Source organism: Euphorbia lathyris, chromosome 7 (genome assembly GCF_963576675.1).
Source record: "Euphorbia lathyris chromosome 7, ddEupLath1.1, whole genome shotgun sequence".
Classification (NCBI taxonomy): Eukaryota; Viridiplantae; Streptophyta; class Magnoliopsida; order Malpighiales; family Euphorbiaceae; genus Euphorbia; species Euphorbia lathyris.
The window spans coordinates 41,962,178-41,978,266 of NC_088916.1; the positions used below are offsets into that span (position 1 = coordinate 41,962,178).

General features: G+C 37.0%; 2 protein-coding genes across 2 annotated transcripts; one reads left to right on the forward strand and one right to left on the reverse strand.

The window, feature by feature from the left end:
- The first annotated feature begins 74 nt into the window (after positions 1-74).
- On the forward strand, positions 75-3,408 carry LOC136201026 (amino acid permease 6-like). Its single transcript, XM_065991566.1, has 7 exons — positions 75-377; positions 453-686; positions 780-873; positions 953-1,170; positions 1,241-1,386; positions 2,337-2,567; positions 2,647-3,408. Exons 1-7 carry the CDS (start codon positions 278-280, stop codon positions 3,070-3,072), a joined length of 1,449 nt encoding a protein of 482 aa, XP_065847638.1. The 5' UTR covers positions 75-277; the 3' UTR covers positions 3,073-3,408.
- Positions 3,409-4,857: 1,449 nt separating this feature from the next.
- Positions 4,858-12,213, reverse strand: LOC136235498 (KH domain-containing protein HEN4-like). The gene is made up of 9 exons (XM_066025205.1): positions 12,066-12,213; positions 9,067-9,790; positions 8,006-8,431; positions 7,654-7,914; positions 6,751-7,074; positions 6,471-6,550; positions 6,278-6,389; positions 5,582-5,738; positions 4,858-5,424 (listed from the first exon to the last, which is right to left on the reverse strand). The coding sequence occupies exons 2-8, from the start codon at positions 9,772-9,774 to the stop codon at positions 5,595-5,597; spliced, it is 2,055 nt and encodes a 684-aa protein (XP_065881277.1). The 5' UTR covers positions 9,775-9,790; positions 12,066-12,213; the 3' UTR covers positions 4,858-5,424; positions 5,582-5,594.
- Positions 12,214-16,089: the final 3,876 nt, after the last annotated feature.

The window sequence follows — 16,089 nt, forward strand, 5'->3', positions numbered from 1 at the left end:
AAAGAAAAAGAAAAGATTCTTGATGGATGGTCCAAAGCTAGCTAAGAGAAATAGAAAGGCATGATGGTGGGGACCTTTGTAAGTGTTTTTAAGTAGCACCACAGCATCCTCTTCTTGGCATTACCACCATCAATGGTGCCTTTTCTTCACTTACCTAACCTACCTATCTTTCTTTTCTGTTTTTAAATTAGAATCATACCATAAAATAAATTCTTTCTCTTTTGGGCATACACCAACACCAACACCAACTACTGCTGACATATATATACTAGTAGATATGGGGAAAGAGATGCAAGGGAGTAACATGGACATAGAAGGATATGAAAATGGAGGGATTCGGAAGAATATAGACGATGATGGCCGACCTAAAAGAACTGGTACGTACTAAAACATGAATTCATGAATTCATTCTTTCTTTCATGGTTATATTATAATTAATGTGGAATTTGAAGGAACGTGGTTGACTGCAAGTGCTCATATAATAACTGCTGTGATTGGGTCTGGAGTGCTGTCATTGGCATGGGCAATAGCTCAGTTAGGTTGGGTGGCTGGTCCACTTATTCTCATGGCTTTCTCGTTCATCACTTTATTCACTTCCACTCTTCTCGCGGACTCTTACCGCTCTCCTCATCCTGTTTCCGGCAAGAGAAATTACACCTACATGGATGCTGTTCAGGCCAACTTAGGTCTATCTTCATATCTTCATATTAATAGTATTACACTCTCACTCTGCTCCAATAATATTAATATTAATATGCTAAAAGAATACATACGTGCAGGTGGGTGGAAAGTAGTATTCTGTGGAGTGGCTCAATACTTGAATCTAGTAGGAATCACAGTGGGTTACACTATTACAGCATCGATTAGTATGGTGTAAGTCATTCATTTTCATTAATATGTATATATGTATTCACAGTTATGTTAATATATGCGTGTGTGATGGTGATATCAGGGCAGTAAAAAGGTCAAATTGTTTCCACAAAGTAGGACATGATCCAAGCAAGTGCCATACATCAAACAATCCATACATGATAATATTTGCTTGCATCCAAATCCTACTTAGCCAAATACCAAACTTCCACAAGCTCTCATGGCTCTCAATTCTCGCTGCAGTTATGTCTTTCGCCTATTCTTTAATAGGTCTTGGTCTCTCCGTAGCAAAAATAGCAGGTATTCTTCAATTCTATTAATTAGTAATTAAATTAGCTAGGTACGTATGATTAATTAATATGATGATTAGGTGGGGGTGCAAAAGTAAGAACAACTCTGACAGGAACAACAGTAGGAGTAGATGTCACAGCATCACAGAAGATATGGAGAGCATTCCAAGCAATTGGGGACATTGCATTTGCTTATGCTTTCTCCACTGTTCTAATCGAGATTCAGGTTACTTCTTTTCACTACAATTCATAACTGATACTGCATTACTTATGATGCCTAATTTTTAAAGGATGACCCTACACCTATTTTCAGAATACTAAACATTAAATGCAATGATATACTAGTACTATATTGGGAAAAATATTAAAGAGAACATTTAATATTTCTTTCTCTGCTATCTCGTTTTAATTTTTTATTTAATATTATTGGTATCATGATATTAATGGTTATTAATAAATTTTATTAAAATAAAAATATTATAATTTTATTTTATATAATATATTTAAATTATAAAAATTAGATAATAGGAAAAAGAGCTTAAAGAGAAAATAAATATACTACCAACTAATATTATATAAGAGACTAAAATCGCTTGTTTTAAAGCTTATTTTAAAATACCGAATTCGAATTTTAGATTTTAATGGGAAAAAAGATTAGCTAAAAGATATTTGAACAATCGAAACCATCATACCTAATAAAATAAATAAATTATAGTAATTGAAATTATTTGCATCAATTATTACATTATTGAGGTTGACTTTTCTTCATTAAATAAACGAATAGACCCCAGAACTTTTTGTAATTTGGGAGTTTGTGGAGAAAAAACAGAAGGTGGTAAAATACGAGGTCCCTACAAGTAAAAGGGCCCGTGATTGATATGGCAAATTGCAATATATCAGTAAACAGTACCTATTTAGTTAGGGATTTTATTTTAATAGTAAAGTTGATGGACCAAATTTCAAGAGGAAAATGATGGACCACAATCCTAAAATGCTTTGCTTTTCGAGGAAAAATCAAAAGCCCGCCTTCATCTATTTCTGATCCCCCCTATTACAATTTTGTCTCATCTCTCACTCAGAAAGCAACCCTTTTCTATATGTACTAATGTTGTTTTACGTTTTTGGACTATTCAAAAATAATTATAACATGAATATGTGTAATTAAATTAAATGCAGGATACAATCGGGTCAGGTCCTCCTCCAGAAAACAAGTCTATGAAGAGGGCATCATTTGTTGGTATCCTGACCACAACTATGTTTTATGTTATGTGCGGTTGCCTTGGATATGCAGCATTTGGAAACCAAGCACCTGGAAATTTCCTTACCGGCTTCGGATTCTATGATCCCTTTTGGTTGATTGATATTGCCAATATCTGCATCGCCATCCACCTTGTTGGAGCCTACCAAGTATGCTTGCTTGCTTATACTTCCCTTTCTCTAACAACAACAACAAATTTAAGATCATACTAATCATTTAAACCTCCAGGTCTTTTGCCAACCAGTCTACAATTTCGTAGAGAAGAGTTGCCACAAGAGATGGCCCGAGAGCAAGTTTATAACAAGTGAGCACGCCGTCCACATACCATTTTACGGTGTTTATTACGTCAACTCATTCCGGTTCGTGTGGAGAACACTATATGTGATAGTGACAGCAATTCTAGCCATGATCTTCCCATTTTTCAATGACTTCTTGGGACTTCTTGGAGCAGCTGCATTCTGGCCTCTCACAGTGTATTTTCCAATAGAGATGTACATTGCAAGATCAAAAATGAGGAAATTCTCATTCACATGGACATGGCTGCAAATTTTGAGCATGACATGCTTAGTAGTGTCCCTTATTGCAGGAGCTGGATCAATTGAAGGTCTCATCAATTCTCTCAAGTCTTACAAGCCTTTCCAGTCCGAGTCTTAAAAATAAATCAGTTCTGCATTTCTATTTTCTACAGTATTAGAACAATTGTACTACTCTTATCATATTGCACTAGTAAAGGTTTAAGCTTGCTTTTTCATCAAAAAAACTGCAACAAGTATTACCAGAGAAAGAACCACAGAACCAAATAAAAAATGTTGACTAGAATACTAATATTATTAACCTAGATGCTGCGGAACGAGTTTGGTTCCTAGAAGATATAATGTTTCAATCATATGCAAGGACCTACAACCACACTTCTTCATATGCTTGTTATATTATTTGCATTCCAAGCTACTCTCTGCTAACCTAACAACTTGCTGTAAGAGTGAATTTTGAAGTCATTTTTTTTATTTCCACCTGAATAATTTCAGGTCTGTCTTACTCTGAAAATAAACACATTATGCCCCCATCTCCATCTATTGATCAATACGTTGCACCACTCTTCATTAACATCACTTTTTCATTTTGTATCAAATACTTCACTGCACCCTCCTCTGGGGTCCAATATACCTATATAACAAGAATTGCAAATGTACTCTTCTAAGTAAACATACCAAAGTGGTCACAAGTGGAATATCTTTCCAATTTTGACACCAAAAGGTAAGACCTATGAAGCACGGACACGGGTGCGGACGCGGGTGCGGACACGGGTGCGGACACGCAAACGATATTTTTAGAAAATATGAGACACGGGTGCGGCGGGGACACGGCAAATTTTATATAATTAATTATATATATATTAGATATAAAAATATATAAAAAACATGCTAAATCACAAATCGGAATCGTGATGTTAGGAGAAGAACCCAGGAGAAGAATCGCAGCGCATGAGAAGGAAAAACCCAGGAGAGAAGAAATTGTTTCTGATTATTCCCAAACAAAAACGAAATCGTGATGTTAGGAGAACTGCAATGTACGCAGCACAGGGGTTGAAATCGCGATTTGCGCAGGAAGAAGAGAAGACCTAATTCTAATTCGTGCGATAGAGATTATAATTTAGGATTTTTGACAAATTGCATAATTGATCCTTAAATTTTATAAAAAAATTTAAAAAAAACCCTAATTTTTAACTTTTTTTTAGCCCAGCCGTGTCCCCAGCCGTGTCCCCCCGTGTCCCGCCGTGTCCCCATCCGTGTCCCCCCATGTCCCGTCGTGTCCCCATCCGTGTCCCATTTTCCGGCCGTGTCCCCGCCGTGTCACCGCCGTGTCCGGCCGTGTCCCCGCCGAGTCCCCGAGTCCGGCGAGTCCGACTCGGCCACAGCGACCCGGGGAAGAGTCCGTGCTTCATAGGGTAAGACAGTATTAAGCAGGAAATTATTCATAAATTCACATTAGCAAATTGAATTTGAAAAGAAAAAAAAGCCTCCTTTAAAAAATGAGTATATTTGCATATTTGCATAAAAGAACTAAAACAATAAGGTTCCATGCAAGACTGATGCGCCTTCTGACTCCAAAAAGAATGAGTGGAAATAAAAGAGGAATCCTATGGGCAATCCATTTTCAGTTTAGAGCCAAAGATCAATGAGCAGTTTCACTTGTACATAAGCCGCTGGAGCTTGGCCTTCATAGATTCATAAGCGATATAATTTTGCCATCAATAGCTTATAGCTCTATAATGTGTCAAAGCACCTTATGTAATATCATAGAAAAAAATTATGTATGCAGATGCTGGAAGGTAAATATATCCTGGAGAATTAAAACGATATAGTAAGTAGCCTCTGGAAGCACATAATTGCAAACAATACTACAAACTGACAAAAGGGCCATAATTATAGATCGGATCTCTGAAAGAAAAAATTGATAAGTATCTATTTGATTCAAAGCTGTTGATTTTTTTCTTTATGCATTTCATAACAATCCATACCACCTAGTATCATGGATAGACAGAAAGGATAGTCTACACATTTACCAAACCGGACAACTAGCCAGTGAAAGGAAGAGTCAATCCAACTATGAAAAGTAGAGTATAGTATATGCATATACAACAGGACTACTGGTTAATGAAAGAAAAGGTCAGCATATTCTAATACGCAAACATATGCATATAAGTACGATGAGCCCGCATTAAATCAAAGATTTTCCGTACAGTCCACTAAAAACTCATTATCCGAACATGTAGTCTCTGTTTGTCAACTCTAATGGGGAGCCAGAGGTAATTTATCCATTTGCACATCTTCATATGAGATTGAACGTGTAAGCCAGCCATCGAGATACAAAACTATATGAAAGTATGTCATCTATTCACCAATAATTTCAGATGAGTTTCACTGTACTCACAAAACTGTCAATTTAGACTTGTGGCAAACTCTAGTCTTCAATAAGGCCAACTGCTTAAGAATCTCCTTCTGCACACTGTAAAATGAGAAAGGCAGATTTAATCAATAGAAAATTGTGATTAAGAAATTTTACCAATAGAATACAAGTGACAGTGAATATGCTCAATGTTCAATGTCCAATTCAGGGTGGAAAGAAGGGTTTCGGCAAGAGGGCAGGTGTTTGCATATATTACCTTATGAAACTGATCAAGCAGCCTCCCTTTCACACATCACAAATGCTTGAATAAGACTCTGAGCTGCATGAGTCTGTTCCGGTGTCCCGGATATTATAATCACAGTTTCTGGTGCTCCATGTTTTGGCTCACTAACAGTAATTTTAGCATCTGAAATCTAAAATAAGACATAGCAAATTGGAAAGTTTAAAGCCGTAGATCAAAGCTTCGTGTCGTTAATTGAAACATCTCATAAGTACTAATTCGTGCTGTATCAATTTTTTGACGTCTTCATACATGCCGTGACCACAAAGTTGAGAAAGTTAAGTGGCTCTTATCATGTACTTGTGCAGCAAGAACATTTATCAAGAAGTAAAAACTACCTTAGCTAAATATTGGTCAGAAACCAGCTGTCAACTAACTGACGGGAAAAGACATGTATTTAAAGGGATTATTCAACCACAAATTGAACAGGTTTGCAAACTATTATTCACCAGATTTTCCACCACAAGACAGTAAGCACAATGAGCTAAAAAGGTTGAGCAAATGGAAATACATGGTTCAATATAAGAGTCGCATTCTTCAATCAGACATTGTAAGTTTCCAAATTAAAATAGATAGTGGAGGCTATGTATACATGTACAACAGTGAATTGTATTTGGAATTTCACTTTAGTCTCTAAGCAACCTGTAAACAGCGTACCCAGCAAAAGCATACCTGACGAATTTGTCTCAAACATGCACCATCTTCCCCATATATTGCAGGAACCACAGAACGTGGAACAACAACTTCAACAGTAGTGCTTGTGATAATAGCTGGATGATTTACCCTACAAGTACACAACATGAAATCATAAGAAAATAATTCATACAAAAAAAACAGGTGATTTATTCAAACTGTATATGCATACCCTCCAAAACCTGACATCCTTCTTTGTGGAGGTCCTCCATAGTCAGGCAAGCCCATAGGGACACCACCTTCAATGATTCCCTGCAAGCCAGATCAGGAAAGACAGATAGGTCAGCTAGCAAAATTCTCTTTTAGAGGTTTAAAAGTATTATAAACAGTAAAATTTGCCTCTTCAAAAAATTATCAACATGAACCCCTAACATCCAATATGTGGCCAGCATATGCTTAAAAATTCATGCACGCTCATATAAGACCTGGAAGCAAAGAAGATCCTTGTTTACCTGAGGACCCCAATGTTTTCTTTCAGGCGCATGTAGGGGCATGCCTGGTCTATGAATATTGTGCATGAAAGGAGAATGGTCATCATGAGGATGGAAACCAGCATGCGGAGGTGGACCACCCATGCCATCAAAGTTGTGGAATGCGTGGAATGGTGGTGACAGTTCCCTTCTTCCCATATATGGAGGAAATGGAGGCATTTGATCCAGAAAAGCAGGATTGGAAGGATGGTCTATAGAAGGAAATACATCACGGAAGAAATGATTGCGCAACCTGGTGGTTATCCGCAGAAGGGCTTCTTGAACTACTTCATGCTCCCCATGTATCTGTTAACAGAGAAATATCAACTTGTATGAAACAAATTTAAGATATCACTATAGCATAAGGCTAGTGATTAATAAATGCTGAACTTTGCCATTGTTTTCCAACTCTTTAATCTTATTAATTTTAGACTAGTCTGAAACAATTCTTTAGCCAATTAGGTGAGTCATATCTAAAACATTGTGAAACTTACAAAATTACTTCCATGACCAACAAAAAACAATGATATTCTTATAAAAATTTGTATTTTAAATTATTTTTATGTTTTGTTGACCAAGTATAAGAGAAACAATATATATATTTTACAGTATGCAAAATAAGTATCAGAGGCCTATATTCTTTTTCCAATAAATGAAACTAAACAGGGTTTATAGGTTTTTTCCCTAAACCAACTACTTATATCACATGTCACAACTTAGACTTAAAATGATAACATCGCAACTTACAAAAAAAAATACAATTGAAACAATGATTAGGATTTTTTAGGTCATTAGGTGATTATGGAAACATCAGAAAAGGGGCTTCGTTGATCAAAACTACCCAGCTTTGCATGCTAAAGAAAACAGAAAACAAAAAGCAAGCACCTGAACCACTTCCTCATTTTCTGAAGCACATTTAGGAACTTGATCCTTGCCCAAGATACGAATATATGCCCCAGTCGACTTCCTCATTTCTGCCATAATTGCACCACCCTTGCCAAGGAGACAACCAATTTGATTAGAGGACACAAGAAGCCTTGCAAGCACAGTCTTCTCCTTTCCATCCGTTAATGGCAAAGCCCTAGCTATCCTGGTTTGTACACGAAGAACTGCATCTTGTGCAGCTGATATCCTATCATCTGGATGCTGTGACAGTTTGTTGGTTCTCAGCAAATAAAATAATGAGCAAAAGAAGGAAAAAATGCTGAACATATCACTGCAAACAAATAAACCATACCGCTGAACCAGATATGATGATAACGCGATCTTCCGAATCTGGAATCCCTTCCAAAACTTTTATCTCACAGCCTGTTTCTTGCTGAAGGGTTTTTATTATTGTTCCTCCTTTTCCAATAACACCTCCTACCTTCTCATCAAGACACAATAAACGGAAGGTTATCAGATCTGGAGGAAGCCTCATTCGACCAGGCATACCACCTTCATGAAAATCCCGAGGTCCAGCTCCATAAGTTGCACCCCGAGCATTAAAAGAATGGTATGGTGGTGGATATGCTTCTGACCTAGAAATTGAATGACCAAATGAATGAGATGAAGGCCCGGTAGAGTTGGCAACAAAAGTGTCATGATCCTTGGGTGGATTTTCCAAGAGCTGCTGAGCAATTGATTGAAGAGCTTTCCTAACTTGATCAACCTCACCAGTGATCTGTAGCATTACAATAGAATAAAATGGCGAAATTAGAATTAACAAAACAAAAGACATTCAGAAACAAAAAAGTTAGAGAAGTTCAGATATATACTCAGTTTCATTTGTCAAGGAAGGAAACTAATCACGACCTACTTCTATTGAGACTGAAGCCATACTCCTAAATCACTTAACTACCGAGTAAGAAAAAGCAGGTACAGAGTATACTGTACATAAAATTTAGCTGAAATTTGCAGGAGACAGCAGAAATGACTAGAGCACAACAAAAATACAACTCTGCCAGATAGACAGCAAATCAACTATTGCATAAACATAAAACATGATGCTTGCACAAAGTTGGCAGGCATTTACATGAGGGGAGATGAAAGACATCAGTCCTCTTGATATAAATGAAAAAGTGCATTACAACTCAATGGTTCTTCTAACAAGTAGCCATAATGAAATTGTCAAGTGTCAACACAAGTTACAAGCACTGCTACACCTTTATGCCCTATTTTCAATGCTAAATTCAACATTCTCATTGATAACACATTTATAACATAATTGCAACCTCCTTTGTATATAGTGACTGAAAAATCTGCATGATTTCCAAAACCAACAGAGAATGAGCAGGTAAACTTGCAATAATGAGTTACCTGAACTAGTTCATCGGAAGGTGACGCACATGGAGGAACTTTATCCCTGGGGAGAATCCGAATCTGTGCCCCGCTTTCTGATGACATTTGCTTAATTACGCTGCCACCCTTCCCCAAAAGGCAGCCAACTTGACTGGAAAGAATAAGTAATCTCAAGATGAAAGTAGAATGCTTGTTATTTTCCTCTTCCCCTGCATCTATCTCTGCTTCTGGTTCAAGCATTCTTTCAAAAACAAGTATCAAAGCCTTCTCCAGGGATGAGATTTCCTTTACAGATTTTGATGCATCTTCTGCGGGAACAGTTTCCTTATTTTCATCATTATCCACATGATCCTTTTGGTCACCCTCCTCAATCCCGTTAGGCTCTTTGGCCCCATCCCCTCCATAAGGTTCATTTTTAACTTCCAACTCCTTGTCAGAACCCAAAATGATAACTACTCTTTCATCACATCCCGGGACACTTTCTTCTACTCTGACTTTTGCACCGGTCTCTTGACGGATTTGTGATATGATGGCACCACCTTTACCAATAATGCCTCCTGTTTTGGAAGCAGGACAGAGTATTCGGAAAACTACACCACCAGGAGAGGATTTCAAGGGTTGGTTAGGGGAACTACGGCCAACAGTCTTTTGCCACTTTCCTTTTCCATTTGCCTCGGAAAAGTTCCGATCATGTGGCCTCTTAGAAGGTGTCAATGCAGTAGACATGCCCAAGGAAACAAATCTGGAAACACATAATATTAATAAGACAATTAAAAGAAAACAGTCAAAGAGGAATACCAATGAAAACTATCACAGTCAACAATTAAAAACTTAAAAAGAAAACAAATAAAATGCCTTGTAGCACATATGGAACCACAAAATAATGTCAGGAATCAGGCAGCTTTAGAATCCTACTTAGATTGATATTCTGTCTATTTAATAATTATTATTCCTAATAGAACTAGTAATCAATTTGATTTTTCACAATAGATAGTTACCATTTAGGATAGGTTTTAATTTCTGCAGTACTTGGTTATTCTCTATTCCTAATTAGTTGTCATTTCCTATTACTAATTAGTTGCTGCCTATGCAGCCCTAGCTAGCACTTATTTTTTCCTATTTAGTCGTTCCCTTGTCAGATTGTAATTCTGTCTCTTCTATTTAAAAGGTAGCCCTTGTTAGATTGTAATTCTGTCTCTTCTATTTAAAGGGCAGATCATTAATAAAAACAGCTATCAGTTGAAAATCCAATTAAACGTTAAGAGATCGTGGAATTCCCTCTTAAGGAACTCCTAACTGTTTTCAACAAAATAGGTAAGGGAAGGAAGACTCCTAAGCATTCTTTCCTAGAAGAATTTAGGTACAAGGTCCTGTAACTTGATCCCAAACCCGTGTTCCTAACAACTTGGTATCAGAGCCTAGTGTTATGGATCTCCTTACCCTACAGCAGCAAACTGGGACATTCATGGCCATGTACAAATCTGATCGGGAGCAGGACAAGGCCGAAAGTGAGGAAAAACAACAAGAGATCTTAGCACGGTTGGATGATCTTTCTCAGAAGATTAATGGTAGTCATACCAATGAAGGAGGTTCAGAAGGGGAAGGTATCAACAGTGATCGCCACAAAAATCAGGCTAATACCAATGACAACAGAGCTACTGTTCCAAGCAATGTTGTCAGAACCAGACCGAATTTATAATTGGGCCATGGGTCAATTGGTTCAACCAAATGACTCAGATTAGTCGGATCCAGATGATGTAATACATAAATAAATAAATAATATTTACATATTAAATATATATATAATTAATTTAAAATTATTTTTATAAATGATATAACATAATAGATGCCACCATTCTTAACTCCTCTAACTAGACCAGCAAATTTTGTTTTGAATTTTACAGATAAATGGGACTGATTCATGGTGTGTTGCTTTCAAATGGAAAACTGGAATTTGACTATCTAAAAAATGTTTTCTAATTGAAAGAAACAATTCTAAACTAACTGAATAACATTCTAAAATACAAAATGACTGGACGAAAAAGAAACAAGCAAGAATTGAAAGCAAGAGCAGAGCAGTTGAGAACCAAAACTAAGGCTTTAATGTCAATACAATCCGAATAAGATCAATTACAACCCATCAATTTTACCAGAGACAAGTATGCTTGATAACATTTTCTCTTAACAAAGAACACCCACAAGAAATTAAAAAGGACCAAGAAATAGAATCACAAAACCTGAACAACTACAGGAGCTTTTCCTCGAACACTAGAAGATGATACTTTAGCCCTTTTCCTACTCCTCTAGTGTTATATGCACTTCATCCAACAGTTTATTTGTTGTTGTTGTTGTTTTTTTTTTTTTTTTGCTTATTTGGGACCGTCAGTTCACATCTAATCCAATGGTGAATTTAAACCTGAAAAACTTTTAAAAACCCTAAAAAATGCACCTATGTCACCAAGGCCTTTGGCAACTGCATCTTGGCGCACAATGGTGCCCCTGGTGCGCCATAACTATGCTATGGTTTAGCTTTTCAAAGACGTTAATACACAAGGCATGCTTCTACCTTTCTAAAGGAGGGTCAATAAGAAAAAGTCTCCAATTTTTCGAGATCAATATCAGAAGATGGGCATAAACAAAAACGAAAGTAAAATATGCTTACACTAAGTCACCAAATAAAAGTAAAACTAAAAGGCTGAGTTGGATATCCCAGGTCATATGATTTTCTTATTCTCACTGCCGGATTGCCATTTAACTCGAAGCAACTAATTCTCGCCATTGATTACTCTGATTTTCACGAGCAGCCTAGCCTAACAAAGTTTAGTAAAATACTAGTTTGATATACAAAATCGGACCAAGAATCCGCCAGTTTACTCATAAAATGCAGTTCCGCAAGCTTGCCGATAAATGAAGAATCACTTAATGTACCGATACTATGAAAACGTCAACATTCAGAAAACATAAACAACAAAAAGAGTATATATGTATAATGGCGATTAGGGATTTAGTGAACTTACGTCGTTTGTGATTTTGCAGATAAATTGTTTGGCGCTCCCCAAACAATATACCGCTAAAATTAGGTCTTCCAATAGGTGCTGCGACAACGAGATAATATTATACTCTGTGCGCGAGAGCAAGAGACCAGGCTATTACGAGTGTGTTAGTGTCGTGTATTTTCAGGTTATTGTTAAAACTCACGCCCAATCCACTCAAAAAAAAAGATTTGTGTCACACTCGTGTTAACATGTCCCGATAATTGTCGATTTCATAATTTTGTTAGGGAAAAGTATGAAAATAAACGATATGGTTTGGTTCATTTTCAAACGTAAACTACGTGGTTTAAAAATTGACAAACAAGTACCCTGATGTTGATTCCGTTAACAAACACAGTCCAAATTGACTAACGGTATTAAAAATACAAATTACAAATATCATGAATTATCATGAGTACGGAGTTACAAATATGACAATGGATGATTTCAAATACAAATTACAAGCCTTTATATAGATCAAATAAAACCTAAAACACCAAATCAAATGATACATGAACTCAGATATTTATAGTAGACAGAATCTCACCTAAATTAGAATTGAATCGGTCAAATAAGACTAGTTTGCGGGTCCAGCTAGCTCGTCGAGCTGAATCTTAAGGCTAGACTGGCCTAGTTAGCTACAACAAGGGTCAGCTCGCTGAGCTGGCCTGCAAGGGTCAGGAGCAAGATTTCTTCTTCAAATTGTCCTTTGCGAGTCTTGCCCTTTGGTTCTTATGTGTAAAATCACACTAAAATCTCTAAAAATCATTAGTTTAAAATTAAATTGATTCACCAAACTAGGTCTTAAATACCAAGTCAATTCAATTTTGATATTTGGTGAATCAATTAGCTTAGAGATAAGGAAAATTTAGATAAACACTTAATTTGGAAATATTTTATTGAAAATGACACAAATAAGCATAAAAAAATGACAAAGTGCTAAATAAGAGAATAAGAAATTAATAATTGAGCGAAAGTGAAATAGAGTATATGAAATTGACATTAACTTGTTAAAATTGGCATAAAAATATTCCAAAAATCGTAGTGAAAGATAAGGGGTTTTCACCTCTAATTAAAGCTCCGAAGGGACTTTGTGGAGAGCTGGTCATACTAATATGTCACTTCCTTTTTTAGAGTGGTAGAGAACGTGTTGCAGTATGCCTTAGTCCCGAGACATTATATCTAACGACATTATTAACTATAAGGCAATAATCTATTAAGTCAACTTATTTGTGCAAACTGATTAATAGAGTGTCCAAGGTTAGTGATCTGCTCACGTTTGGCGGGTTGATGACATGGTCAAGTGAAGCTATGAGACAACAAGATCCTAATCTGAATATCTCTGGTATGTTATTGTCGTGGAAACGATAACTAACTAAAGACTAGTATATTCTTTGATTTCAATGTTGTTTCACCGGTTACATACATTAGATGCCAAATCAGGGGTATTAGGATTTATGGACTAGTAAACTCTAGATTGATCCATGGAAACACCACATGGTTAGAATAGTCATAGGCGGTTCTCATGTAATACTCTAAGTTTAATCCTTAGACTAAGTTCCATATGGGACATAGATGGCTTGCGGTGTACTTTGATTGATCGACTAACGAGCCTGTAACAGGGTGCCAAGTATGGGTTCAGTTGGGTGCACTATACGATATGCTTAGAAACCATGAATGAAGTGAGAGATTGGTGAATCTCTTAAAGAGATAAGATATCACCTACCACTTGACTAGTGGGATTGAGCAGTGCCTGGCCACATGATAAGTGCAAATTATATCATGATAATCACGGGATTTGGGGCTGGTTTTAGTACTTAAATTATCAAACTAGCATTTGAAATACCTTATAATTTGCCTTATCCGTGCAGGTTGTTCTTTAATGTTTCTGCTTGCTCAATTGGAGTGAAGAACAGTCAAACCAGGGGGAAAGAGGAGATGTCACGTGCGAGGCGGAATTGGGAAGGAGGAAGACGGAGTTGCAAAGCTGATAATACAATTTTATAAGTCAAAAGTCATTACATGTGTATTGAATGGCACATTAAAAGTTGAAACATTTGTCTTTTATAATGTAGATTTGTCTGTTTGTGCTGTTTTGTCTTTTATCAGGTTGTTTTGTCTGTTGTTGTAGATTGTTTGTCCTCTGGTCCAGACTATTCTTATTTGCGGCAGACTGTTGTCAGCTGTTGTCTTGTATTTTGTTTGGTACTTTGTTTTGTATCCTTGTGTTCCTTTATATAGCTCCTTGTAGGAAGCTAAGAACACATCTATCTTTCCACCTTTAAGTTTAGTTGGTGTACTTTTGAAGTGAGATCCTTAGTGATCTCACACTTTAATCTAGTTTCTCTTTATGTTACCTTTACTTATTCTCTTTATTTCAAGTATGAGCATGAGTGAGTGGTCACTCTACAGGCTGAAGCCGGCCTAAGGCTGGTGGATGCAAGTGGTTTGCCACCCCTATTGCATGCAAGAATATCTTTAGATGATTGTTAGATTGGATGCTTAATTCATTATAGGTCTAGCTAGCCTACACCTTAGTCGAATAATTACGGAGGAGACTCGGGTTAGACGGTGTAAAATACCATCTAACACACATTACTTAAGGATGGAGACACGATTAACTAATGTGCCAAGGGTTTTTAGCGTTACCGTTAATTGCTTTCTTGTTCTTAATGCATAAGAGTCTTTGTGAGCCCTCGTTTTATACTAGTTTGCATGCTCATAGAAGAATCTCTAGAATATGGGAGGCCTAAGCTTAGTGAGATTAGTGAAAGTTACCTTGGGTCTACGTGTATGATATTGTTCAATAGGGGGAATCTACTTGTCCACTGGCTGTCTGGTTGCGCTTTGATAGGGGTCAAAAACCCATATCTTTGGGTAGGATTTTAGGACGGTTTTTAGCGTTATTTCATGAATAAGTGAGCAATTCTCGTATTTATATGCTTTTGTGTGAGTTAGTTAGAAATTGGATATGTTCTGTTTACTTTTCGTTGTTTAGGCTCGTAATCTGGTTATTTTAGGCAAATATGGCCAAATTGGCATGTACGTTAAATTTCCATTATCTTTTATAGCTAATTGATCCGCCAAAAGTCGCACCAAACGGAGTGTTTACTCAAAATGAGCGATTGGCGGGTCAATTTAGCCTCGGAACTAATGTTATTTGGAGTTTTCGTGCATGTGCATGCTAAAATAGGAACGAGTTCGGGTGAAAGTTGCATTTCGGGACATCCAACAGTCGCGCAAGGCATTCTGGGCAATCACGCTCGTCGAATTGGCCTTTTTGGGGCCGGATCGGCGAGCTGGCACTGCCAGCCCGTCGAGTAGGCCTCTAAGGGGCCAGCTCGGACGAGCTGCCCTGCGGGAATCAGTCAAAAGACTGATTCCCAATCCCACGAAGACACGATTGACCCCACGACTTCCCATCTGCAAAAGGATATGAATTAGGTCAGAAAGAGGGCCCGAACCGTGTCTATAAATAGGGATTTCCAATTGTAAATTAGATATCTTTCATTATTGTAATTTTCTTAGCTTTCCCCCTTGAAAAACCCTCTCCACCTCCTCCATCTCCTTCAACCTCCATTGAAGAACTTCCGAAGCTCCATCCACCGAAGATTATTCAAGGTCCGTCCTTAAGTCCTAGAAAGCCGGCTGCAGGGTAGACAGGTTCCCTGAAAGGGATTTTCTTATCTCCTTTCATCTAATTATGTTTGTACCTGTTGAGCGATTTCCGCAAGTGCACGGTATACGCTTGTAGTAATAAAAGATATCGATCCCACAGGGAACGTTTTTTAACAAAACTTATTTTCAATCGGTTAAATTTACTTTAAGGTTTATAATATGGAAAAAATCGTTTAATCGGTTTTGGTTTAGAAATTGCTAGAATAAGAATTAGATTAGAATATGAAGATGTTAGAAAATATCTGATTTAAGAATGAATTTGCAAAACATGAACGTTTTAGTACTTTAGAAAAGTAAACAAGTATATTTGTTTGCATTAAGCAAAGAAAGA

Excerpts from the sequence above, each read along its gene's own strand:
- LOC136201026 (XM_065991566.1), top strand. The coding sequence starts at position 278 with ATGGGGAAAGAGATGCAAGGGAGTAACATGGACATAGAAGGATATGAA. Across the intron at positions 687-779 it reads TGCTGTTCAGGCCAACTTAG|GTGGGTGGAAAGTAGTATTC; the intron begins GTCTATCTTCAT and ends ACATACGTGCAG. Across the intron at positions 2,568-2,646 it reads ACCTTGTTGGAGCCTACCAA|GTCTTTTGCCAACCAGTCTA; the intron begins GTATGCTTGCTT and ends TTAAACCTCCAG.
- LOC136235498 (XM_066025205.1), bottom strand. The coding sequence starts at position 9,774 with ATGTCTACTGCATTGACACCTTCTAAGAGGCCACATGATCGGAACTTT. Across the intron at positions 7,075-7,653 it reads AAAATGAGGAAGTGGTTCAG|ATACATGGGGAGCATGAAGT; the intron begins GTGCTTGCTTTT and ends CTCTGTTAACAG. Across the intron at positions 5,739-6,277 it reads GTTTGAGACAAATTCGTCAG|ATTTCAGATGCTAAAATTAC; the intron begins GTATGCTTTTGC and ends GTCTTATTTTAG.